At 38.4% G+C, this 26,260-nt stretch overlaps 3 protein-coding genes across 3 annotated transcripts; all 3 read right to left on the minus strand.

The window, feature by feature from the left end:
• Positions 1-8,397: 8,397 nt before the first annotated feature.
• LOC133871638 (7-deoxyloganetin glucosyltransferase-like) lies at positions 8,398-14,880 on the minus strand. Its single transcript, XM_062309068.1, has 4 exons — positions 14,863-14,880; positions 13,965-14,176; positions 9,539-10,071; positions 8,398-9,392 (listed from the first exon to the last, which is right to left on the minus strand). Exons 1-4 carry the CDS (start codon positions 14,878-14,880, stop codon positions 8,455-8,457), a joined length of 1,701 nt encoding a protein of 566 aa, XP_062165052.1. The 3' UTR covers positions 8,398-8,454.
• A 240-nt stretch (positions 14,881-15,120) lies between these two features.
• Positions 15,121-16,906, minus strand: LOC133870777 (7-deoxyloganetin glucosyltransferase-like). Its single transcript, XM_062307995.1, has 2 exons — positions 16,328-16,906; positions 15,121-16,239 (listed from the first exon to the last, which is right to left on the minus strand). The coding sequence occupies exons 1-2, from the start codon at positions 16,842-16,844 to the stop codon at positions 15,302-15,304; spliced, it is 1,455 nt and encodes a 484-aa protein (XP_062163979.1). The 5' UTR covers positions 16,845-16,906; the 3' UTR covers positions 15,121-15,301.
• Positions 16,907-22,267: 5,361 nt separating this feature from the next.
• LOC133870779 (protein PHOSPHATE-INDUCED 1-like) lies at positions 22,268-23,386 on the minus strand. The gene has a single exon (XM_062307997.1). It carries the CDS (start codon positions 23,294-23,296, stop codon positions 22,367-22,369), a length of 930 nt encoding a protein of 309 aa, XP_062163981.1. The 5' UTR covers positions 23,297-23,386; the 3' UTR covers positions 22,268-22,366.
• Between the last annotated feature and the right edge of the window lie 2,874 nt (positions 23,387-26,260).

A 26,260-nucleotide genomic window follows, 5' to 3' on the forward strand; every position in this document is an offset into this window, starting at 1 on the left:
ACAAGCTCATTTGAGTTTAATGAAATATCAAAATGGGCAAAAATACCCCTCCCTCTGTGTCCACTGTCCTCCGTAGCCTTCGGCCTCCATTCCCATCTCCTGGTCTCCAGTGAGATGAACTTGCGAAAAGACCCATCCCTCTCTGTGTCCACTGTCCACCACTCGTTAAAACCCACGAGCATTCTCAACACCCGCTGTTGTACGAGCCCAGCCGCTATCTTGCGCGCAAGCAACAAGTTGCCAGAGTTCGGATCTGTCCACTTCTTGAGGATGTCGTAGAGACCCATTCGGGTGGTTGAGTACAGTCACAGAGTCTGGCGAAGGACAGTGGCGGAGATGCCCGACAACAACGCGGCCACGCCTTCTTGCTGGACCAGACGGATGCCGACGGAGAGTAGGCCCACACGCCCTGCCTGAGGCCGTTGGAGTGGCACGTGGATGGACCCTGGAGTGGAGAGAAAGGTGGCGTGGAAGGCGAGAGGCAGGCATAGATTTTGGACTGCCGGTTTCAGGATCGGGGCTTGGGTTTCACACTGGAGTTGCATTCGGACCTTAAGTAGGTCAAGTGGGTGGGTAGCACACCCTGCGACAATTGAAGCTATGCCTCTTTCAACAAAACCTTTCAGACCCACCTTGAATTTAAAATGTTTTTTTCTCAGGAAATAAACAAAATGAACTTGTTATGATAATTTGAAAGAATGAAATCTGGGTTTAGCTTTTGAGAGGTTTTAATCCTAGAATAGTGAAAAAGCTAGGTAATTAGATGGAAAAGCTTTCAAAGAAAATTACAAGACCAGTTGGAGCTAGGGTTCATCTCCCTGGAGACCAGGATATGGGAATGGAGGCCAAAGGCTACGGAGGACAATGGACTCACTACACGGAGAAGGAGGGGTATTTTCGCCCAATTTGATATTTATTTCTCTTTCATTAAACTCAAATGAGCTTGCGTCCCCGTTCAGCAGCTATTTGTTACGTGACAAATTTAAAACCTTAGATTTCTTTTGAAAGCATCATCACCATTAACTAGCTCCTCTCCAGTTTAAGTGAACTGGAGAGGATCCGTATCCGATACAAAAAGTGTCTTCCTTGGAGTCTGTTATAAATGAATGTGCCAGCAATAAAGATTTTTTTGGGTTTTTTTTTTGGGATTTTTGTTGTTACGTCTGCCTATTTACTTTTGAGATTTTTTTTATTATTATTATTATATATGTATGTAATGATGTTTGAGCAATAAGCGGCAAATTTAATGCCGCTTATTGCTCAAACATCATTACATACATATATAATAATAATAATAATAATAAAAATTCCAAAAGTAAATAGGCATTTAATGCTACTTATTGTTTAAAACGACATTAAATTTAATGTCGCTTCTCAAAAAATAGCATAAATTAATGTTGTTTGCGTCCTAAGCAGCAATAAATTAATTTAAGACCGATACATTAATGCCATTTGAGAAGCGGCATTAATTAAACGGAACTAAGTGTTTGATGCCGTTTACATAGCCTAAAACGACATTAAATTTTTTATTTTTTGGTAGTGTCTATTGATACACCATAGAAATATCAGGTTGAAGGGGTCAACACATTATTTGGTCCTAGCAATGACAAGAGTTGGAAGAAAAAAAAAAAATATATATATATATATATATTCATTCATTTATTTCAAGAGATGATAAGAAGATAACCCAAGTTTGTCTTTAAAAATTAAAATTATTATAAATAAAATGCAACAAGTCATTGTTTATAAAAATAACAGCACAAGATAGTCGACTTACTTCAATGTTTAATTCTTTTTAGAAATCGTCTCTGAATTCTCCAACGTACATCAAAATCCGCGAAATGGCATAATATCAGTCTACGATCTTGATGAAAAAAACCCTTAATCCAATACTAGAGGAAAGATGGTCATCATGTCTGATCATCGAACGTTCAGTTATTGTGTCGATCGTTCAAGGCTTGGGTTGAACGTTCTGCCTCGGGCATAAACTCATTATGAATCAAAAGTTCATTCTATACCTTATTCCAACGTAACCTAAGGTCCTATATGATCTCTAACATGGTACTAAACCACAATAATATTTTCATACAAAACATGATAAGTTTAACCTCATTAAACTACTAATCTATTATTAATATTGTATTAAAACCAAAAAATAAAACAACAACAACCTAGAGAATCTAGCCATCATAGATCGTATCCATCACAACTATTGCCATTGACGATCTAACATTAAATTCCAAAAAGGACCCACTCTTACGTCAACTCTATATCCTATCACCTTATCTAATCCGTCTTATCCCTCAACTGGGCCAAATCCCCATCTTAATTAAATATCTAGTGTGATCAATAATTGTGATGCTGACGATCCTAAAGCCATGTGTAATTTTTGCTCGAAGGTTTATAATTGTCATTCTAAACGTACGACATAGAACGTCATGATCCTTGATAGCCCGGCCCATATATGTGGAGAGGACCTTTTTTTTTTTTTTTTAATACGAGAGAAAACTATTAAATCGTTCGTGTCTGAAACTCTGAATGCACTATTTAACTTTTAGTCTTTTACGTTACGTGGTTCTTCGAGAAATATGAAAATTTTTATAACGTGAAAATATGAAACTCTGTTGGACCGCCTACGACTTAGCAAAATTAAAAACATTTATAACGTGCAATAACTGACAAGGAATCAAAGACCATCCAAATAGGGCAAGTTTTCGTCGACTTCTTAATAGATAAATTTGCAGAGAAATGTTATATCATTTTATAGTGTTCTCTTAATGTTCTTTTGAAATGGTATAACCATTCCAAAAGAACATTTTTCAAATTTGTAATACATGATCTTTACATAAGCATAGAGAAATATAAAAAAATAATCCCCGAAATAATTAATAATTAAATTGAAGAATTCGACGGGCTCCATAAACTTATTCAACGTAAACATCCTTTAACCTAATGTCTTGCAGAAAGAAGAACTTCATTAATCATTTTGTCAATATTGACGTAAGATGACCCAGCAGGCCTACTGGTGGCCTCGTATGCCAACTTCTTCCACGCTACAGCTTTCTTCTTCAACACTTTCCCCTTCTCTCCCACCATCCGGCGGATGTCGGTGGTCTCCGGTAGAGTTGTGCTTTAATTCTAGATCTATAAGCCTCTGCTGGGTGTTCGTTGACGAGCTTTTCTATAGTGGTCGCCGGCCTCCTCTGGTTTCGGTAGACACTCGATGGAGCTGTGCGGTTCTTTCCTGAGCGGCACGTGGCCAGCACGCGCTGGGGAGTGTCCTCCCTGGATTAGCGCGTGTGGGTCACGGTTTGCATATCCGGCTTCGTTTTGTGTCGATCTGGGCTTTTGGAGGTCGCTCAATGCTGTAAGGGCTCCCGGAATAGGTGCGTGCTTTTCACGGCCTGTGCTCCGGTGGCGGTTCTCATGGTGCTGTTTTTTGGTTTCTTCTGTTTGTATTTGTACATTCTTTTCTTTGTTCACAGTCTACCTTTTTGGTAGCTGCTTCAAGTCTGGATTCTCCGGACTTTGTGGATGGAGTTTCTTCAGCTTCATTCACTGCATTGGCCTACGGGCTTGTTGTTGCCTTCGGGCAGAGATTTCAGCTTCTGTACTCTTGTATTTGCTCTGTGGCTTTGGCCTTGTTGTATTCCCCTTTGGGGTTCTTTTCTGCAATTAAGGATATTGGAGCTTGTTCAAAAAAAAAAAAAAAAAAAAAAAAAAACCCTTTCGTTCTACCTCCTTAATTCCTTTTGCTTGATTCATTTTTCTTCTTCTTTGGTAGAAAAAAGTCATGAATCAACTGTAAACCGCGCTCAGCGTGGGGTCGTTTCCAGGAATGAGCTGGAAATGCACGTGGGCATGTAGGGCATGGCTAGCAGCCTGGCGGGTCGCTTGACCCATTATCTATTAAATATTGTTCTTAAAAAAAATATAAATAACTGTTCTATAGTTATTACGGAAAATTTATTGAGAGCCCATTCTATATGGTTATGGCAGAAAATAAGAGTTTTTTGCCTATCAATAAGCACTTAACACGTCAATTTAGCACACCAAAGCACCATAGGGTGAAAACACCCAATTACACCAAGTTCATACACACAACCCACTAAAACCCATCCCCATTCTCCATCACCACCTACCCAACCCAACCCGCCACCGCTGCCACCACAACCGGAGTCGCCACCAATGGGCTAGTCGGTAGAGTCGGAGTTGGAGTCGACCTGGGCCGACGGTGAGTGGCAGCCCGGCCGACGGTGAGTGACGCCTGGACAGAATGGTTGCCCGAAGGCCACCCCCAGGTTCGGGCCAACCCCGGGGGTGGTCGTGCAGCCGCCCCATGGACCGGGGGTAGCTGCGCGGCCACCCCCCAATGGCCGGGAGTGGCCACGCAAAGCCTGGGGTGGCCATCGGGCTAGCCCTAGATCCATCTAGGGCTGGCCTTTAGGCCACCCCCAGACCCCGGGGATGGTCGCGCGGCCGTCCCATGGACCGGGGGTGGCCGCACGACCACACAACAAAAATTTGAGGATTTAGTAACGTACAAATTTTCATGAGTTACTAACATTAGTAACATGCTAACAATTCGCACGTTACTAATAACTTTAGTAACCTGCTAATTTTAACACATTACTATTTAGTAACGTGCGAAAATATGCATGTTACTTTTTAGTAACGTACGAAAATTTGCATGTTACTAAATTTGGTATGTTACTAAAGTAGTAACCCTAAAATTTTGCATGTTACTACATTAGTAACGTGCAAAATTTAGTACGTTACTATTTAGTTACGTGCGAAAATTTGCACATTACTAAGTATTATGTCAATATAATTTTTTAAAAAATAATAAAATTTTAAATAATTAGTAACTTGACTATTTTGCACGTTACTAAATTTAGTAACACGCAAATTGTTTGCACGTTACTAAATTTGTAACGTGCAAATTCTTACATGTTACTAAAATATTAACATGCAAAATTCTTTCACATTTCTAAGTTGGTATGATTTTTTTTTTTTCAAAAAAAAAATTAAAAATTAAAATTATTAATGACGTGTCAAATTTAACACCTCACTAAATAATAATGATCTCCCATGATCAATCATGATCTACCACATGATTGATCGGAAGATCTATCGATCCTATTGATCTATCAGGATTGATCAGATGATTTATCATGATCGATCAGATGATCTATCGTGATTGATCGGATGATCTATTGATTCTATTAATCTATCATGATCGATCGGATGATCTATCGATCCTATTGATCTATCATGATTGATCAGATTATTTTATCATGATCGATCAGATGATCTATCGTGATTGATCGGATAATCTATTGATTCTATTGATCTATCATGATCGATCGGATGATCTATCGATCCTATTGATCTATCATGACCGATCGGATGATCTATCGTGATCTATCGATCCTATTTATCTATCATGATTGATTGGATGATTTACCATGATTGATCGGATGATCTACTGATCATATTGATTTATCATGATTGATTGGATGATCTATTGATCATGTTGATCTATCATGATCTATAGATCCTATTGATCTATTATGATCAATCGGATGATCTATTGATCCTATTGATCTATCATGATTGATCAGATGATTTATCATGATCGATCGAGATGATCTATCGATCCTATTGATCTATCATGATCGATCGGATGATATATCGATCATATTGATCTATCATGATCGATTGGATGATCTACCATGATTGATCGGATGATCTATCGATCCTATTGATCTATCATGATCGATCGGATGATCTACTATGATTGATCGGATGATATATCGATCCTATTGATCTATCATGATCGATCGGATGATCTATCGATCCTATTAATCTATCATGATCGATCGTTTGATTTGTCAATCTTATTGATCTACCATGATCGATTGGATGATCCATCGATCGTATTGATCTATCATGATTTATCGGATAATTTATTGATCCTATTGATCCATCATGTGGAGAATCCTCGTCTTTCTCTCCTCTAGAGCCCCTCCCCTATGAGCATAGTTTTCACCAGGAGGGGTTGGCCTCATGCCTCCCCCTCCCGGTGGTGATTTCTCTCTGACTCCTCGTGAGTTAGGGTGTTTTTTGTTCCCCCTAGGTTGGTCCAGTGGGGTTAGTTTTTCTCCCAACCTCTAGGGTTGTGGAGCTTTTGTTCTCCCCGGCTAGATCCGGTGGTGGCTGACTTTCCCCTAGCCTTTTTGGACTATGATGGCTTGTTATTTTATTTTCTTTGTTATTTCTCTCGTTTTGGTAGGACTGTTCATCTCAAGATGTCTTCTTTGGAGGAGTGGCCGAGCCAACGTGTCGTCGCCCACGCGCCTGGGAGCTCTCTGCTCTGTGGTGCGCGTGAGGGCAACGCTCCGCCTTTTTCAGGCCTTGCTCGACGGCAACCGGTTATACGTCGTCGGATCTCCGTCTGGGTGGTCCTGGTGACGGCGCGTGTCCTTCACGCGCCGCCGTCCGGCATCTTGGCCTTTTCCCCCACTGCCGGCAACTTGTTTTGGGTGTTTTTTGCCTATGTGTTTTTTGTGTTTTTCTCTTGTTTCTCCAGTCTCAGCCTGCTTGCGTTTGGATCAAATTTTATGGGAATATTTGTTGGCTAATTGCTAGATCAGCCATCTTTCTTTAGAGAATGAGCGTAATTGTAAGAGAGGCTCAAGTGCCCTTCTTGTAAAATTTGTATTTCTGCTTAAACAACTGTTTTACTAAGCCACATCCTTCTGGCTTAGAGAGTTGGGGGGTCTTGTCCCCTTACTTTCAAGTTGTAAGCCTATGGGCTGTTTGCAGTATTAATGATAGCACATGCTATTTTATTCAAAAAAAAAAAAAAAAAAAGGGTAATTCAATCTTCAACAAATTCCTAAATTTACAATAATCAATCCACATTTATGATAAGTCTTTTTGAGTATTTTTAAAGGTTTTCTAATTATATTAGGTTTATATTCGAGAAATTATCCATTAATTTCTCCTCCCGTCCTTCTCTCATTCTCACTTTTAAAAATCATCATTGAATCTGTAGAGTCTATCTGAATCCCTTATTTGGGCCTCAAAGATCTAATTGTGATTTTCAAAATGGGAAAATGAAAAAATAAAAAAACATGAAGAGAATGTATTGCACGTTAGTTAAATTTCAAATTCTTGTTTCTTTTTTCCGGTGTATCGATTCTCAAACTTTCATTTATTACAAAAATTTAAAAAAAAAAAAGAAAAAAAAAAAAAAGAAAAAAAAAAAAGGCCTTGACTAGCTTTAGATGATGTCCGCTCCATGATAGTCTCCTAGATGATTGGCATTGGCAACCTTGACAAATCCTAAAAGAAGGGTCAAATATGGATTCAATCATGTCGATTGCAGCTTCGATCTGTGGGTCAAGTAACGTCAGGTGGGCCGAGCAACTTGAAAATATATATATATATATAAAAAAAAAATCCATACTTGACCGTGCTTGTTTGTAGCTGATTGTGTTTATTTTGTATTATTTTCCACGATTGTTTCACTGGTAAAAAAATTTCATTCAAAAAAAAAAAAAAAAAATGCCTATTTATCTTTTAGTGAAGATACAGCCCTGCCAACACAGTGCTATGAATAAAGGATGAACACTCCTCTATATGTATTTTGTCTAGCATTTGAGAAATTGCACATTTAGTCAAAACACATGAACTACCTTATTAACATCTCCCCTAACATGCAATACATCAACAGATAGAAAATGAGAGAAGCTGTCTATAATGTCATCCAACAGTTGGCAAAAACCCGGTTGCAGGAACTTGTCTTCCACAAAGCCATGACCACTTCCATTGAATCTCCCACGTACAAGAAGGATGCATCCCCCCATTTCTCTGCCAAGTGACGTACACTGCATATATACCAAGCCGCCATCGCTACAGCTGTCCAACAACACTGTTGAGACCACCTACAACTAGCAAAATTCGAAATATGTATAAATTAAAGTCCAATGGCTGACGTGGACCATCCAAATAAGGCAAGTTTTCGTGAATTTCTTAATATGGCAAACTTGCCATAGATGATATTTAATGCTTGACGTTCGGCTATCTCACTTCTAATTATGTTCGGGTAAGAACAAAAATCAAAGTTTTTACTTCAAACAATCACTAACAAAGTTTATCAAAATCATTAATCATGCCAAAATTCAATTAATCCTATATAATATTTAAAGGTATTACACTCTTCCCGAAAGTTGGCTATAACTATATACTACATGTCAAAAAAAGAGAGAGAGAAGCAACCCTTTATTACTACTGAAAGATAAGCCTACATAAATATCCCCGAAAAATTGAAGAGTTAATCTGACAAATTTGTCGAACATAAGATTGTTCGATCAGGACACAAATTTACAACAGGCTCTATAAAGCTTATTCAATATAAACAGCCTTCTATAATCAATCCAACATAACCTAATGTCTTGCAGAAAGAAGAACTTCATTAATCACTTTGTCAATATTCATGTAAGATGACCCAGTAGGCCTACTGGTGGCCTCCTCTGCCAACTTCTTCCACGCTACAGCTTTCTTCTTCAACTCTTTCCTCTTCTCTCCCACCATCAGCTCTCTCACAAGTCTCTCTATTTCTCCTCTCTTACCACCACCTTCAATCTCCATGCCTATGCCCCACTCATTGCAAGAGTACCGACAATTGGTTTGCTGGTCGGCGAAGAACGGCCAAGAGATAATTGGCACTCCACCGCACACGCTTTCAATCGTGGAATTCCACCCACTGTGCGTTAAGAACCCTCCAATGGATGGATGGCTCAGAACTTGCTCTTGAGGGCACCAACTTGCCAATAGACCCCTTTCTTTGGTCTCTTCTAAGAATTCCGGTGGAAGAACGGCCGAATCACCGTCCACAAGATCGGGCCTTATTATCCACAAGAATGTTTGGTTGCTATTTGCAAGCCCCCAAGCAAACTCGATTAATTGGTCGCTTGTCATCACCATTATGCTACCGAAATTCACGTAAACAACGGAGTTGGCTTCTTTTTTGTCTAGCCATTCGAGACACTCAACGTCTTCTTTCCATAGGTTTGAGCCAATTGATTTATGATCACTATCCGGGATCTGATTTAGGAGAAGTTGCAGGGGACCAATGGAGTAAATAGGAGGAAACATGGATGAAAGTGCGTCTAACACCTCATGCTCTAAGGCATCAAACGTATTGAAGATGAGAGCTGAAGCTTTTTGAGCTCTCTCGCATTCAACCATTGGAAAATTTAGCATAATTTCATCTGGGTTTGTGGTTCTAATGAAGCTCGGAAGATCCCTCAGGCGAATACCTTTCATACCTGGAACCCAATCGATGACTGTATCTAAATGCCCATTCGTTAAATAGCTCGCATCTGCACAACAAATAAAGAAACTCGCAAGTTAAGCCATGAGAACAATTTACACTTGATAACAATTTAGCACTATAATATCGATCCCAAATAAATGGCAGGAACTATGAAAAAGTGGAAGTAATTAGTTCTGATTGGTGGATTAGTACCTTTGAGTGGTGTCAGACCCATCTCAATGAGACGGCGATATTGAACGTAGCCCATGTACCCACATGCACTGGCTGTCCAGAAAAGAACCTCAGGGATGCCCAGTTCTGCTGCTGCGTCTAGAGTGAAGGTCATGGCTCCATCGGAAACTATGCAAGTGACTGGAGGGACATTGGATGAAGATGTGTCGTTCAGTTTTGAAAGATGGTTTCTGAAGGGAGCTAAGCAATGTTTTCTTGTAGAGTCGCATATGGATGCTATGTCTTGGGTGGCATCGACGTCGGACTCGGGAAGGCCGTCGGGAATGGTTTCGAATCGAAAGGAAGGGAGGCCGTTGAGAGAGTTGGGACCTCGGGATTTGAGAAGGCGTTTGTGGTTGAACTCAGTGTTAATAAAAGTGATATGAAAGCCTCTGTAGTGGAGGATTTTGGCCATCTTGAGCATGGGGTTTATGTGGCCTTGAGCTGGGAAAGGGATACAAACTGCATGGGGCTTCTCTATTGTGGCCGTGGAACCATAATGATACGTAGCATTACTCGTGTTGTCGTATAGGCGTATTCCGTTGCCCAAATTTTGACATTATTCAAAGTTTTGAGATCCCCTTATTCAGTCTCAGTCCCAAGATTGGGCGAGCCATCGGTGATTCGACTCAATTTCACACTTTTTTTTTAAATCTTTGTTATTTTCATGATAATCAGGATCACTCCAAGTAAATGTAAATGAGGTGGTAAGGTAGAGGGGGTTAAATAGATTTCGTCTTCTTAATTGACGTCCTACTTTTCTAATTCGTATTTAATTACTCAATAACAAGTTAACAACCACCCCTTTCGTTCTATCTCTCCTTCCTCTTGCTTGATTCATTTTTCTTCTTTTTTGGTAGAAAAAGGTTGTGAATCAACTGTGAACCGCGCTCAGCGTGGGATCGTTTCCAGGAATGAGCGGGGAATGTACGTGGGCAAGTAGGACATGGCTAGCAACCTAGCAGGTCGCTTGACCCATTATCTATTAAAGACTGTTCTTAAAAAATATATAAATAACTGCTCTATAGTTATTACAGGAAATTTATTAGCTAGATCTATAGTTGGAATATTTTTTAGTATAAATAATTATTTGGGATCACGTGAAAATCGAATCTTACCTATTCGTGTGGAGGAAAGTTAAGAGGTCGGGGGCTCGTCAATGTGGGCCATGCTCCCTCTAGAAAAAAAAAAAAATTAACCCACTAGTAAATGTTGATCAATATATTTTTCTCTGGCAGTGTGACTCATGTGAGCATGCTTGGTTCTTCCTATTCGAAATTGTTTTTTTTCTTTTTTTTTTTTTTTTTTTTAACGGGGATTGGAACTTTCATTGATAACAAGCCCGAAGGCAAACATCCAGGCCGATAGCTACAAACACACGCTCGTAGGCCCAAGATAGTGAATAGAGATACAAAATCCCAAACCACTAAGGTAGGAACAAACCTAACTTAAAACAGCTACCTAAGTAACAAACTAAAATTACATGAACATGCAATTGGGTCCTCTCTTTACACTGATTCACAACCCAACTAGAATGAAAGGACTTGGTCTAGCTTACAAGCCACCTAAAATGCCCAAGTAATTTAGAAGTCATTACAAAGGTAAACTGTGAGCAGAGACAAGAATGTACGAAAGGAAAATACAAGAAGCTGCCATAAAACCACAAAACAACCAGCGTCAGGAATCGTCGTCACCGAAACTGGCGCGTGCGTTGCCGGAGCCGACGCGTGCAGGGCACGCGCCATCTACAAAAGCCCTCCAGCAACGGATGACATCTGGAACCACCGATCTCCACCAACCACAGCCGAGCACGACAGGCTGTGGCCCTCACGTGCTAGTAGAGGGAGAAAACTCCTTGGCGTGTGCTGGCCACGCGCCGAGCAGGAGGGACCACTACGGCCATGGCTTGACACAATCGGACCGGAAGAAGCCGACGACCACCACGGAAGAGCGCGTGTCAAGAGAAAACCAGCCGAAGACCATAGATCTAGCTCCAAAGATATTCTCAAATTTTGCACGGCCAGACAAAACCTTCGCCGGAGACACTACGAACGACCACTCCCCTTAACCAACGGCTAGTGCAGCTTCTGCCAGAAAAAAAAAAAAAAAAAAAAAAAAAAAAAAAAAAAAAAGCAACAGAAACTGAAGAAAAAACTCCATAGCTCTAAAAGCTAGGAGAAACAACAGCCACCACCGACACAAGCCAGAGGAAACAAAACTCTACAGCCTTAGAGGCTGGGAGACATCCTAGCCTCCACTGGTACACACCAGGGAGGACCAAAAACCTCTAAGGCTAGGAGGAGTAGCTCCCGGAGGAGGGTGGCGTGAAGCCTCCCTCCCCCGGCACAAAGATGCTCAAGCTCTAACTTTCTCTCTCTAGAAAAGAAACGAGACCCTCTCTCTCTTAAGTATTCCTTCCTTTTTTGGCTTTTAGCTAATCTTGTTTCGAAATTGTTGTTATAGATGTGTAAGAAATGAGGTAGAGATACAGAGAGTGTCTTTCTTGTAGTCTGTTATAAATGAACATGCCACCAATAAAGATTTTTTTAGGATTTTTATTGCTGCGTTTGCCTATTTACTTTTGGGATTTTTTTTATATGTTTTTAATGCTATTTGAGCAATAAGTGACATTAAATTTAATTCCGCTTATTATTTAAAACGACATTAAATTTAATGTTGCTTTTCAAAAATCAGTATAAATTAACACTGTTTGTGTCTTAAGCGGCATTAAATTAATTTAAGACCACTACATTAATGCCATTTGAGAAGCGGCATTAATTAAACGGACTAAGTGTTTGGTGTTGTTTATATAGCCTAAAATGGCATTTAAATAATGACATTAAATGCAATTTTTTTTTTCGTGGTGTCTATTGATTCACCATAGAAATATCAGGTTGAAGGGAGTCAACACATTATTTGGTCCTAGCGACGACAAGAGTTGGAAGAAAAAAAAGAAAGAAATATTCTTTCATTTATTTTAAGAGATGCTGAAGATAACCCAAGTTTGTCTTTAAAAATTAAAAATATTATAAATAAAATGCAACAAGTCATTGTTTATGAAAATAACAGCACAAGATAGTCGATTTACTTCAATCGCTTAATTATTTTTAGAAACAGTCTCTGAATTCTCCAACATCGAAATCTACGAAAGGGCATAATATTAATCTATGATCTTGATGAAAATACCCTTAATCCTATACTAGAGGAAAAATGGTCATTTTGTCTGATCATCGAATGTTCGGTTATTATGTCGATCGTTCGAGGCTCGGGTTGAACATTCTGCCTCGGTCAAAAACTCATTATGAACCAAAAGTCCATTCTATACCTCATTCCAACATGACCTGAGGTCCTATATGATCTATAACATGATCCTAAACCATGTTAACATTCCCATACAAAACATTGTATGTTTAACATCATTAAACTACTAATTCATTGTTAATATTGTTTAAAAAAAAAAAAAAAAAAACAACAACAACAACAACAACAACCTAGAGAATCAAAAACATAAGGTAGGGCACAAAAAGTAAATAAACAATAGATAAACAGTAAGATAACAACCTAATAATACTAACAATTAAGAGAGTTCATTCTCTCTCCCTCTTTCTCTTCGAATTACTCTCTAACTCTAACTCTAGGATGACACTGATGGAAGGGGAAAAAATGAGCTAAAATGGTGAGGGTAGGGGGTATTTATAGGCTAAAAATGCAGTGGATAAGGCTGATGTGTTATTTTTCAATAATGCCAACCTTCGAATGTTCAGAATATTATCAGACTAACGGTCTTAAGGTTTTAAAAGAACGTTTAACTGTAATATTGAACATTCAGATCTAGGGTCACAAGCGAGCGTTCAGCTCTACCATTGATTAAGCGAGTAGCGGCTATAACCAAAAAAAAATAAAAAAAATGTAGAGGGACAACCTAATCATAGCAAGACAAGTAGAGTGAGATCCTCTGGGCATCATAGATCGCATCCATCACAACCATTGACATTGATGATCGAACATTAAATTCCAAAAAGTATCCACTCTTACGTCAACTCTATATCCTATCACCCTATCTAATCCGTCTTGTCCCTCAACAAATTGGGACAAATCCCCATCTTAATTAAAATATCTAGTGTGATCAATAATTGTGATGCTAACGATCCTATGAGCATTCACAGTAGCTTTCCTAAAGGAGAGTTGTTCCCTAAAATTTAAGGAAAATTTTAAAAAAGTCATAAAAACCATCCCACAGCAACTTCCCTACAATTTTCACTTCCCATTCAATATTATAATCATAAAAAAAATCCACTCTCTCTCCTTTATCCTCTCACGTCTCCCAACTCTCAGACCCTTTCTTCTTCCTTTGATATCATTCATCTGGTATCATCTAAATAAACATGGATGAGCGTTTCAAACTCACTATCCCGACTCGTCTCCACCATGCCCAGGCTTGTACTTCTTCTCCGACGCCAGTGGTCGACCTGATGTCGAATTCCGGCAAGTCTCAACCGGAGCTCGGGTACCTTCTGGAAGCTTTGGACGACGAGCTCGGTCTGCCGCCTTCTGGGAATTCTTAAGGGTATTCTCATCACCACAAACACGATGACGGAATCGAAAACCCCATTGAGGACTCTGCAAAAACCCCAAGAAAAGCGATTCCAAAGAAAGAATTTATTCAGCAAATAATCAAATGGGTAATCTTCAAAACGGCCAAACTCCACTCTTCAATTGAACTTTGCAAGATTTAGCTTTCCAATTGGAATATCAAGGGAAGGAATCGGAAGGAATTTGGGGAAATCAGATGGAAAATAAGGAAATTTTTTGGGAAAAAGAAAAATCCAATACCTAGAAGAGACCAAAATCCAAGAAAAGTGCGGGTTTGATTTTCATTCTGATGATATGCTTTTCGATTTTCTTGTGTTTGTTTGTACATGAATTGGTCAAGAAACTGGGCACAACAAGTATGGGGGCTTGCTTGACGAAGACAACGAGAGAGAGAGAGAGAGAGAGAGAGAGAGAGAGAGAAAAGACACAGAGTGGGTGTGAGGACGAAGAAGACGAGAGAGGGAGAGAGAGAAGAAAATAAAAGAATAAAAAACAAAAGGAAAAAGTAAAAATTAATATTTTAATGATATAGGGAAAGGTAAAAAGAAACTGCTGTAGGGTATTTTTTTTTTAGGGAAAAAAAGTGATCTTATTCCCTACCTATAGGGAAAATTGATGGGAAGGGAAAGAAAGGGAAGCTGTTAGAAATGTTCTAAGGTCAGGTGTTTTTTTTTTTGTTTTTTTATTTTTTATACTTGTCATTCTAAACATACGACGTCATAGCACGTCATGATCATTGATAGCCCGGCCCATATGTGTGGAGAGGACCTTTTTTTTTTCTTCTTATTTTTTGGAATACGAGAGAAAACTATTAATTCGTTTACGTTACGTCACTTACGTGTCTCTTCGAGAAATATGAAAATTTTTATAACGTGAAAATATGAAACTCTGTTGGTCCGCCTACGACTTAATTAGCAAAATTAAAAACATTTATAACGTGCAATAACTGACAAGGAGTCAAGGACCATCCAAATAGGGCAAGTTTTCGTCAATTTCTTAATATGGTAAATTTGTAGTACATGATCTTTAGATAAGCATAGAGAAATATAAAAAAAAAAAAAAAAAAATCCCCGAAATAATTAATAATTAAATTGAAGAAATTGTCGTACAATAGATTGTTTATAAGCTTATTCAACGTAAACAGCCTTTAACCTAATGTCTTGCAGAAAGAAGAACTTCATTAATCATTTTGTCAATATTGACGTAAGATGACCCAGTAGCCCTACTGGTAGCCTCCTCTGCCAACTTCTTCCACGCTACAGCTTTCTTCTTCAACTCTTTCCCCTTCTCTCCCATCATCAGCTCCCTCAAAAGGCTCTCTATTTCTCCTCTCTTAACACCACCCTCTATCTCCATGCCTATGCCCCACTCATTGCAAGAGTACCGGGAATTGGTTTGCTGCTCGGCGAAGAACGGACAAGAGATAATTGGCACTCCACCACACACGCTTTCAATCGTAGAATTCCACCCACTGTGCGTTAAGAACCCTCCAATGGATGGATGGCTCAGAACTTGTTCCTGAGGACACCAGCTTGCCAATAGACCCCTTTCTTTGGTCTCTTCTATGAATTCCGGTGGAAGAACAGCCGAATCGCCGTCTACAAGATCAGGCCTTATTATCCACAAGAATGTTTGGTTGCTATTTGCAAGCCCCCAAGCAAACTCAATTAATTGGTCACTTGTCATCACCGCTATACTTCCGAAATTCACGTAAACAACGGAGTTGGATTCTTTTTTGTCCAGCCATCCGAGACTCCCAGCTTCTTCTTTCCATAGGTTTGAGCCGATCGATTTATGATCACTATCCGGGATCTGATTTAGGACAAGTTGCAGGGGACCAATAGAGTAAATAGGAGGAAACATGGATGAAAGTGCGTCTAACACCTCATGCTCTAAGGCATCAAACGTATTGAAGATGAGAGCTGAAGCTTTTTGAGCTCTCTCGCATTCAACCATTGGAAAATCTAGCATAATCTCATCTGGGTCTGTTGTTCTAATGAAGCTCGGAAGATCCCTCAAGCGAATACCTTTCATACCTGGAATCCAATCGATGACCGTATCTAAATACCCATTCGTTAAATAGCTCGCATCTGTACAACAAATAAACTCAATAAGTAATGCCACGAGAACAATCTACAATGAAAAAATGGAAGTCAGTTTTGATTGATGGATTAGTACCTTTCAGTGGTGTTAGACCCTTCTCAATGAGACGGCGAAATTGAACGTAGCCCATGAACCCACATGCGCTTGTTGTCCAGAAAAGAACCTCGGGGATGCCCAGCTCTGCTGCTGCGTCTAGAGTGAAGCTCATGACACCATCCGAAACGATGCAAGTGACAGGCGGGACATTTGATGAAGCGGTGTCGTTCAGTTTCGAAAGAAGGTTTCGGAAGGGAGCTAAGCAATGTTTTTTTGTAGAGACGCATAGGGATGGTATGTTTTGGGTGGCTTCGACGTCGGACTCGGGAAGGCCGTCGGGAATGGTTTCGAATCGGAAGGAGGGGAGGCCGTCGAGAGAGTTGGGACCTCGGGATTTGAGGAGGCGTTTATGGTTGAACTCAGTGTTGACAAAGGTGATATGAAAGCCTCTGTAATGGAGGATTTTGGCCATCTTGAGCATGGGGTTTATGTGGCCTTGAGCTGGGAAGGGGATACAAACTGCATGGGGCTTCTCTATTATGGCCTCGGAACCCATTTTGTTTCTCACTAGCGCAAGGCACACAACACAACTGAGAATGGGATGGATTGCATTCGCGATAGAAGTGGCTTTCTATTATAGAGCAGGAAAGAGGTGTGAACACTTTGTTCATCAATGAAGTCAAACAATTAAACCATGCATACACGGAAGCCAAGAGGTGGTCAATTACGCCTGCACCTCTTTTAATCAAATTCTGAATTTTACCGTACCGACGTCGTAATAGGAGCCAGACACAGTGTTGTGGAATGTGTCCATTGCACCTCCGCCGTCATGAAAGTAAAAGAGGAAATTATATTAAAAGCAATATATGATGGCACTACTGACGACTGCTTAATTGCTCTCCGCAATTGTTGACCTTTGCATTTCTTTTCCCCGCGTATGGGGATCATATAATAATATAGGCGTATGAATTTTGGTCATGACTCAACTCAAGAGCGTAGAAGCTCTGACCCGATTTTTATTATGTAATAAAGATAACGCTTTGATGTACGATTTATTCTTATCTTTAAAAAGATATTTAACTCCGCTCGAAATGAGTTTGCTAATAAATCGCTAACAAATCATCACCGGAATACAATAAAGCTTATAAATTCTACATAAAACAATTTTAGAGAATTCTCACAATTTCACTAGTAAAGTTTTAAAATTGAAAATGAAAAATTAAATTATAAAATCGGTGGAAGAACGTTATATTTATAAATATTCAAGTGGTACATGTAAAAAGTCATAACTTTTTATTTTATTTTCAATCTAACAATAATATATAATAGTACCGATCCTAAATTTGGTTTCTAGCGTTGTCGAAGTAATGTTACATATCACTCTTATATCATTCTTTTGTTTTTTAAAATTGATGTGACTTTTAAAATTACTATTTAATTTATAATAAATTACTATTGACGTCCCCTTATCAGTCCTAGGATTGGGCGAGCCATCGGTGATTAGACTCAGTTTCACACTTTTTTTTTTTTTTAAATCTTCTTTGTTATTTTCACGAGAATCAGGATCATTCCAAGTAAATGTAAATGAGGTGGCAAAGTAGAGGGGTATAAATAGATTTCTTCTGCTTAATTGACGTCCTGCTTTTCTAATTCGAATTTAATTACTCTTACGTACGGCGCCCGTTTTACATTTACGACCTAAATTTTTGACTTAACTCAATAATAACCAACACCTTTCGTTCTACTTCCTTAATTCCTCTTGCTTGATTCATTTTTCTTCTTTTTTGGTAGAAAATAGTCATGAATCAACTGTAAACCGCGCTCAGCGTGGGGTCGTTTCCAGGAATGAGCTTGAAATGCACGTGGGCATGTAGGGCATGGCTAGCAGCCTAGCAGGTCGGTTGACCCATTTTCCATTAAAGACTGTGCTTAAAAAATATAAAAATAACTGCTCTATAGTTATTTATTACGGGAAATTTATTAGATCTAAAGTTGGAATATTTTTTTTAGTATAAATAATTATTTGAGATCACCGTGGGAAATCAAATCTTACCCAATTCATGTGGGGGGAAAGCCAGAGGCTCGGGGCTATTCAATGTGCATGTGCCATGCCCCCCATAGGAAAACAAATTTGTTAAAAATACATTTTTTAAACTTTTAAATTTGTTTAGAAAAACACATTTTAGGTCCTTTTTTTTAAAAAAAACTTTTGGCCCCCAAAAAAGTTTTACAACATTGTGGACATCCTAAAATTAACTTTCTTAATACAACTCACTTATATTAAGAAAGTCTCAATAGTAACATTGGGTTCGAATAGAATATTAAATGTTCAATTTCAACTTGTTTAATGTTGTTTTGAATACGAGCCGAACAAGATAGGTTGTTCAAACTCGATTCATTTATCTTGTAATTAACAAATTAAAGCTTGTTTCGGAACTGCTTAATTCACTTATCATTTCTTATATAAAATAGGAAAAAATTCACATACCCTGTTCAAACTACCACCAAATTAACAATGTTTTCCCTCCCAAACTTTTAATTGAAAAATTGTTCTCCCAAACTATCAAAAAATTGTCAATGTCCCCTAAGGCCAGCAAAAAGACAAAAGTGGCCTTACCATTTTTTTAATAAGAAAAAAATACCCTTATAATTCAAAAAAAAAAAAAAACGAAAATTTTTAAATTTCTTTTAAAAAAAAAATGAAAACTTTTTAATTTTTCTTTTAATTTTTTAATTTGGTCACCCCTAGTTTTTATGTATTTCTCTTTTTATTTTTTTAAAATTTATGAAGGGTATTTTCGTCATTGGGGGAACATTGACAATTTTCTGTAGTTTGAAAGAGACATTGCCAAGGAGTGTACGTGGACTTTATCCTATAAAATAAGTATCATGATTCTCTCTTTCTTTTTTTTCTTTTTCTTTTTTTCAAAAATCCATATTAATCATTACTTAATTAATTATTATTAATATTTTATCATTTGAGTTAATTAGATAAATAAATTGAATCTTAAACAATCAAATCTCAATCTATATGCATGTTTCATAGTTTGTATATACATTCATCATACACACCACGCATACAAGACACATATAGTTCAAGACTCACACTCATAATAATTCAAGCTATATCTATTACATTAAGAAGATAATTTCATTTATCTTTTTAAATAATTAAGATGTTTTCATTACAATGTATTTTAATTTCATCCAATTTTTCCAATTTAATGCACGGAATAAATGTATTTTTCGCCACATTAATAATTTTTTACAAATTTTGAACTAGTCTTTAATCCGCTAGCATGCTACGAAGTAATGTCAAATTTTTACAAATTTTAAAACAACGGTCAAATATGGATCCAGTCAAGTATACACTGTATAGTACAGCTGGCTTAAAAAAAAAAAAAAAATTGCCAGCTTGGTCGTCTGACTTGACATTCGTCAACTCACGTCACGTGGGCGGAGCGACCTTGATGAAAATTTTAAACACATAAAAAAGCAGACCCGTGGGTTTTCTTTTCTTCGCCTGCACGTGGTACATCACATTACGTAGGCTTGAGATTGGATTTCGTCTCCCTTCAAAAAAAAAAAAAAAAAAAAGAGATTGGATTTCGTCGTTAAAAAGTATAATTTTAAATTAAATTATAAATTGTAGAAAATAAATAGTTTTAAATTTTGATTTTTAAAAACTTGTAATTTAAAAAAGTCAGAAATTAATTTTTCAAATCACAAGTAAAGATGACTTTTTTAAAAATGCATAATTTTTTTAAATCGATCATTTTAAAATTACAAACTCAAACTAACTTTAAATATACTATTCAACAATTAATCAACCGCTTCTCACGCTTAGGAAAAAAAAAAAAAAAAAATTCGACCATCTCTAGCACATATAAAGCACATAATCAATTGTACCTATATAAATACTGTAATACAAGCCTCTGTTTATTATACTGTTAGAACCTATTATTAAAAAACAAAAACAATTGTCAGCAAAAAAAAAAACCCTTTTGCTGAGCAGACTGGGCTTTTGGGTTCTAAAACAATTGTCGGCCTCAAAAACTACTCTCTCATAGCCCATGGATAAAATGGCTCGAAGATTTAAAACTGGGCCCCCGAAAAGAGTTCACTTGTAGCAATGGCTAAATATTTTTACGCCTGAAATTGTAACTTCAAGCCCAAGAAAATGGTCCGTTCTCTGGCCATCCAAGTTAAAATAATAATAATAATAATAATAATAAAACTATAAAGCATTGCTAAACCAACTTTGAATTAGGTTTCATGGGTATAAAATAAGGTTTATTGGGTATGATCCCTAGTTTTTTTTTTTTTTTTTTTTTTTTTTTCAAATTTTTAGCTTAGAAAAAATTATAATTACGTGATGAACTCCAAAATGTGGCCCCATTTAACCTTAAAATTTGAATTTAATCGATACACACCACACAATTTCAACAATATTAGTGTAGACTTTCAATGAGTCATGTTAACAAAGAATCCATGTGAGGTATGCCATGAATCTTTTTGGACGTCAAAAACCCTCTTTGTTGGTACAGTTTCCGGTATGGTGACGTGTCGCCTAAGGATTCGCTGCCTGACTTTTTACCGAACACTCCAACCCTGCAAAAAGGAACAAACAACTCGTCGGGGGTGCCGACCACGCCCACTCCGATGCCTAAGTCAGTCTAAAAGGTTTTCTGTATAGAATCCTTAATCTTAATCTCAAGAGCTTAGAGAATTCGTATCTTATACCTGGTGTGACGATCTTTATTTATAGGCCGGACCTTCTTGACATTGAGTTGGATTAGGAGTTTGAGGAGTCCTAGCCCGATTTGAATTTTCATCATATCTTCTGGGAATTTGAATAGGAGTGTTGAATCCGCAGTTGATTGCGTTTGTACTTCTTTAAATTCGATTCCATGTCAATAATCATCTTATCCCATAAATCATGGATCTGTAGTTTATCCCTGATCTCCTGGGATTCTATCCTTATCGAATTCTGAGACGGGTGTGGCGCATGGCACCTTCCTAAGAGACTGTAGCACATTTCAGCTGACCTCCGAGGTGATGATATCCGAGACGTTTCTGCTTTTACCTGGAGATCTCGGGATATATCCGCACCATAACAGGGTTGTGTAAGTCCGAGATGTTTATATTCTGAGATGTCATTGGATCCACGTGTCTCTAGGGTTGATTTTATCCCTAACACTCTTTGTGAGCTTTTAACGTCTTTCTCAAACTATGTTTCGCTGCTACGCTTTTACAAACTATGAATTATAAATTATTTTTGAAGGCATTTTATATGCCACTATATGCTATGCATAACTTAATTAAGAATCTTTTAGTGCTCAGAATGGACCTTGTTGGAATAGTTTTCCGGACCATGAATACCGATTGAATTTAACCTACAAGAGAAGAAGATATTAACACACTAATTTACCCGTATGAACCAGTGAGAAATAGCTCAAGTGCTAGAGTATTGTGTTTAAAAGAAAAAAAAAGCATATTGTATGAATGAACAATAGTTTTGCTGAGAGTCGTGAAGCTTCCATTATATAGCGTTTGGACTTAGCAATTAGAGTTGTGACTTATTTAATAATTGGTGTCGTACTCGTGATTTTAGCCTTCCAAATAATGGGATTTAGGCTTGATTGTAACAATTTCATAATTCCCCAAGATTTGGGATCTCGTGTGGTAATTCGAAATTCAGTATTATATGATTCGCTGTTGGTGGAGCTTATCCCCTTCGCATGGCAACGCAAGACTGGTTTATTGAGCCCGTTCATCGGCTTTATTAGACTTGTTTGGCCTTCTTGTATCTTCGACGAAGTGAGCATTATGGGCCGTTCCTTTGTGTTGGCCCAATTCTCAACAGACGTGTACGCAGATTTTATAAAAAGGTCTATATTACATCAATTAAAGAAGAGAGGTCGAGAGTCCAAATTATTAAAAAAGTTGGAAAATTAAAAGTTTAATTTGAAACAAAAATTGAAGACGAATTCATTATATGTCCATGAATTATTTTATGTACATGCTGCATGCAACTAGATAATATACAAAACATCATCGCTGGAAGCCACTTGTGTATCACACGACCGTTGAACACTGAGAAGTAGAAGGGTCAAACACTGCCGGCAACAAATACTTCCTTCCGCTCACACCCTGCGCATTATAGCTCGCACCACTGACTGAATCCACCAACAGCTCTCCAGCGTAACCCGGATACGCTCCCTTACCGTACACCCCGGGACAAGCCGAAGCCGCCTCGAGAGGCGCGCCGGCCGAGCCCTGGAAATAGCCGTTCCCGAATGGGTTCGTCACGGTTCCGGCCAAAAGACTCGCGATATTTACGATCATGCCATCCAACCCAACGTCCCCGTTGGGTGCACCCAGCGGTGCGGTCTGTGGTCCGTAGATGGGTTGGTGGAATGGCCAGGCGCACTGACCCGGGCACTGAGTGACCGAGTTGCCAACCCAGATGAAAGCCGATTTGAGCTTTGTATCCGAGCCGTGAAACCCACAGCTACTCATGCAAAAGCCTTCAACCGCAACGTCTTTGGCTGTGAGAACAAGGGTCAAACCACCGGGTTTTGAGTTGGCCCGCCGAGCCAACTCGGAAATCTGGGGTTTCTTTAAAATCTTCCCAATGGAGCAGTTCTCGTCTGAGATTTGGTTTGATAAGACAACGTGCGATTCTTTCTTTCCAGCTTTTTTCATGTAAATTTGGACGGTATTCCACCACTGAGAGACCGAGGGCTTTTGTTCTTTTTGTGGGTTGAGAGAGAGAAGGAAGTCCGACACAATGGATTTCTGAGCCGGTGAAAATTCACCGTACCAGAGAATGGAAACCGGGAGGTCTCCTTCAAGCAAAGCCCCATTATGGTAAGTTAGAGACATGGGTGGTGGTTGATAAAGGGAATTTAGCTTTCTTGCACCCAAACACAAGTTAGGAATGCTAATTAAGTGAACAAGAACAAGAAGAAGAGCGACTCTTTCTGCAAAGTGGGAGAAACCCATGTCAGAGATTTCAGAGAATTCGAATTTGGCAGTGAAAGGAATTGGGAGAGATTTAAGTATGGGTGGTGAAGATGAGGGTGAAGAGAGAAGTATATATAGGTGGATGGGTGCATGCACTGAGCTAGTGGAGGCTTATATGTAGCTTCCATTGCAACCTCGGGCCATAAAACTATAGGATCACGAGTACTCTTAATTACCAAAAAGAAAAAAAGAAAAAAGAAAAAGAAAGATAAAAAGGGAGACATTTGGCGAGAATCTTTCTTTTAGGATTGTATATATCAAGATTAGGAGACGTTTGATGGCGCTCGCATTTATTTCTTAGCCGGCAGAACATGCATGGAAGTATATCTGAAGATTGAAAAATACGTGGACCACGGGCATATAGGTTGCATGTGTTGGAAATATGAAGCTCTTTACTGCAATTTTGAGTTTTCTCGAACCGATATTACCGTTTAATTATGGTTATCTTTAATCCTAAGCCACTTTAATCATATAGCTCTTTAATTGACAGGTGTAACCATATGCTATTTAATTTTGACTCATGAATGGCCCAGATATTAGTAGGCTCACAAGACAAATTCAAATTCTTACGATTTGATCAGCACACTAATTCTCAACCAAAAGAATTGAGAGATTACTAGAAGACCATATTATACACACGTAGAGATCTTTAAGGCCCGACTACTAAGAAAGCTCAATCAGTTATGACCAAATAGGCTGGAGACCACTGAACCCGCCGGAGTACCCAAAACCAAAAGACTCATTGACCTATTAAGACCTATTAAGACCCGCCCGACTGCCCAGATCAAAACTTAACTTCTCCAAGCGTCAGCTAGCAAACATGCGATTCTTCTCATAACGGCTCTCCCAACAAAGATTCTCTCACGCTCCGCTAACCTACCTAATGGCCTGGAGAGAGAAGAGGCATGTCACAAAGGGGTGCTAGGCCATGACCCTTTCAGAAAACCCTAGAAGACTCTGGAAGGTTCTAAATGTTTGTGTATAAGGCCTAAAGTACACATTCTAAATCATTGAGTGACTGCGCCACACACCTTCCCTCTTAGAGCCCGTTATTGACTCGGACATCAATATGATTTTGGTCTCTAAACCAGCAGGCCTTCTGACCAGTACTCCTCTCTATCTCCTACTTGAAAACGGCTTGAAGTCTCTGTGAATATTGGTTGCATCATAATCAACAACTTCATTGTTTTAGGAAACTTGATCCACCAAGTATTGAGTCCATTTTTAAAGTATATGGGCCGGTAGCCATGCTTAGTTTCTTGAGCTATATGCTTGCCTACTGGTTCTTCCCGTTTTCAAAATTACGGATGCCGATGATCATGTGACGACTTCAATATTGTTTCGTATTACTGCGAGAATTTTGCAGTTTTCAAGGGGTTCCTCAAAATATGTGCAAAACTTGAATGTGCATGCCCCTTCCTTTCATTGCTTTGTCCACCGCAGAAGTGCACTGAACTGACACATCGTGGGATTCCAAAACTTTAGCTTCCTTTGTTTTTAGAAAGAGAAGTGAATATATTGGATCTATTAAAATTTGGCCATTTGAATTTCACCTAATTTCACATTAAAAGAGTAGGACGGGTACCCATGCATGCTTTTAGTTCACATTAAAATCTGACAAATTTCACATAATTTGTCCACCGCAGAAGTGCACTGAACTGGGTTTAGTTCTTGAGAGAATATGAATACACTATAATTATATGATGGACGGGTACCCATGCTTAGTCCATACGGTTTCATGAGCATCTTTATCAATCTTATCTGCTCCAACATTAGTATAGAAGGATCAATTAATGCCTTGTAGTCTAATAAACATACTTTTCATCTCTCCCAATTCCCAAAACTTTAAAATAAAAATAAAAATAAAAAATCTAAGATTCAACCCACCGCAGATGAGTGCTTTGTGATGATTCAAAAAATTAACAGGATAAAAGAGGGACTTTATATTATGTTGATTGCAAAAGAAAAATCGCATTTGCGAATTCAACACGAACCTAACATAAAATTAAATGGTTAAAATTAAAGAGTCTGACCCGTTTAATTAAATAAGTCGAATTATAGTTAATCGATATAGTTTTATACCCATACTTCGACAAGGTTCGAATCAAACACGCAATATAATGACAGATAATTTTTTATATAACCAGTAAATCAGATAAATCCAATATAAAATTAGAGTTAAAATTAAAGAATTTAACACGTTTAACCAAATAGATCAAATTACTCTTGACTTATATAATCTTATATTTATATTTCCCTTGCGCGAACACCTTGCTCATCAGAATTTCTGCCTCAAGCCTGCAGAAGAAATGAATTAATACTGCAGACTTATTACGGGAAGGTATTCTGACATACGTTATGGATACAGTACCATCCGTGCAAGTTTAAATTATTCAGATTATCATTTATTGGGGAGACCATGTTTGCCAGGAAGCGAACAGGCTAGGCTTTAAACTCATCACCAATCAGACAGGCTGGATGCTGTGCTCGAGCGCATCGGAAGCTGGTGACATCCGGGGAGTCTAAATGCGATGCTAATGGAATTGTCAGGGAAAAAAAAAATCCACCATTCCAATTTTTATATTATTGGTTGGGTTAGGATTCAGGAACGGTCGCAGATTGTTGAAACATTGGAGAGGTTGACAATGTGCAGAAACCCTTATTTAGCTGCCTCTTCCCCTCGAGGACATAGTCCATAAATTTATTTTTTCGTTATTTATTTTGTTATTATTATTATGGATCGAAAAACATAAGCCTGGAGATTTTTTTATTTATTTTTTATCACAAGATGATGTGGAAGACTTTCACAACTTCTCTTTTTCTAATATATTTTACTCCAATTTTCACAATTACGTTCTTTTTTTCTTTTTCTTTTTTCAAACTCATTAGCATATTAAGAAAGACTCAATAGTAACAATGGAATCGAGCTTAATATTAAATGTT

The sequence above is a fragment of the Alnus glutinosa genome, chromosome 6, assembly GCF_958979055.1.
Source record: "Alnus glutinosa chromosome 6, dhAlnGlut1.1, whole genome shotgun sequence".
Taxonomy (NCBI): domain Eukaryota; kingdom Viridiplantae; phylum Streptophyta; class Magnoliopsida; order Fagales; family Betulaceae; genus Alnus; species Alnus glutinosa.

Excerpts from the sequence above, each read along its gene's own strand:
- LOC133871638 (XM_062309068.1), bottom strand. Across the intron at positions 10,072-13,964 it reads GGTGGAGACGAGTCGGGATA|TAATGCTACGTATCATTATG; the intron begins GTGAGTTTGAAA and ends CGACAACACGAG. Across the intron at positions 9,393-9,538 it reads GGGTCTGACACCACTCAAAG|ATGCGAGCTATTTAACGAAT; the intron begins GTACTAATCCAC and ends TTTGTTGTGCAG.
- LOC133870777 (XM_062307995.1), bottom strand. The coding sequence starts at position 16,844 with ATGGGTTCCGAGGCCATAATAGAGAAGCCCCATGCAGTTTGTATCCCC. Across the intron at positions 16,240-16,327 it reads GGGTCTAACACCACTGAAAG|ATGCGAGCTATTTAACGAAT; the intron begins GTACTAATCCAT and ends TTTGTTGTACAG.
- LOC133870779 (XM_062307997.1), bottom strand. The coding sequence starts at position 23,296 with ATGGGTTTCTCCCACTTTGCAGAAAGAGTCGCTCTTCTTCTTGTTCTT.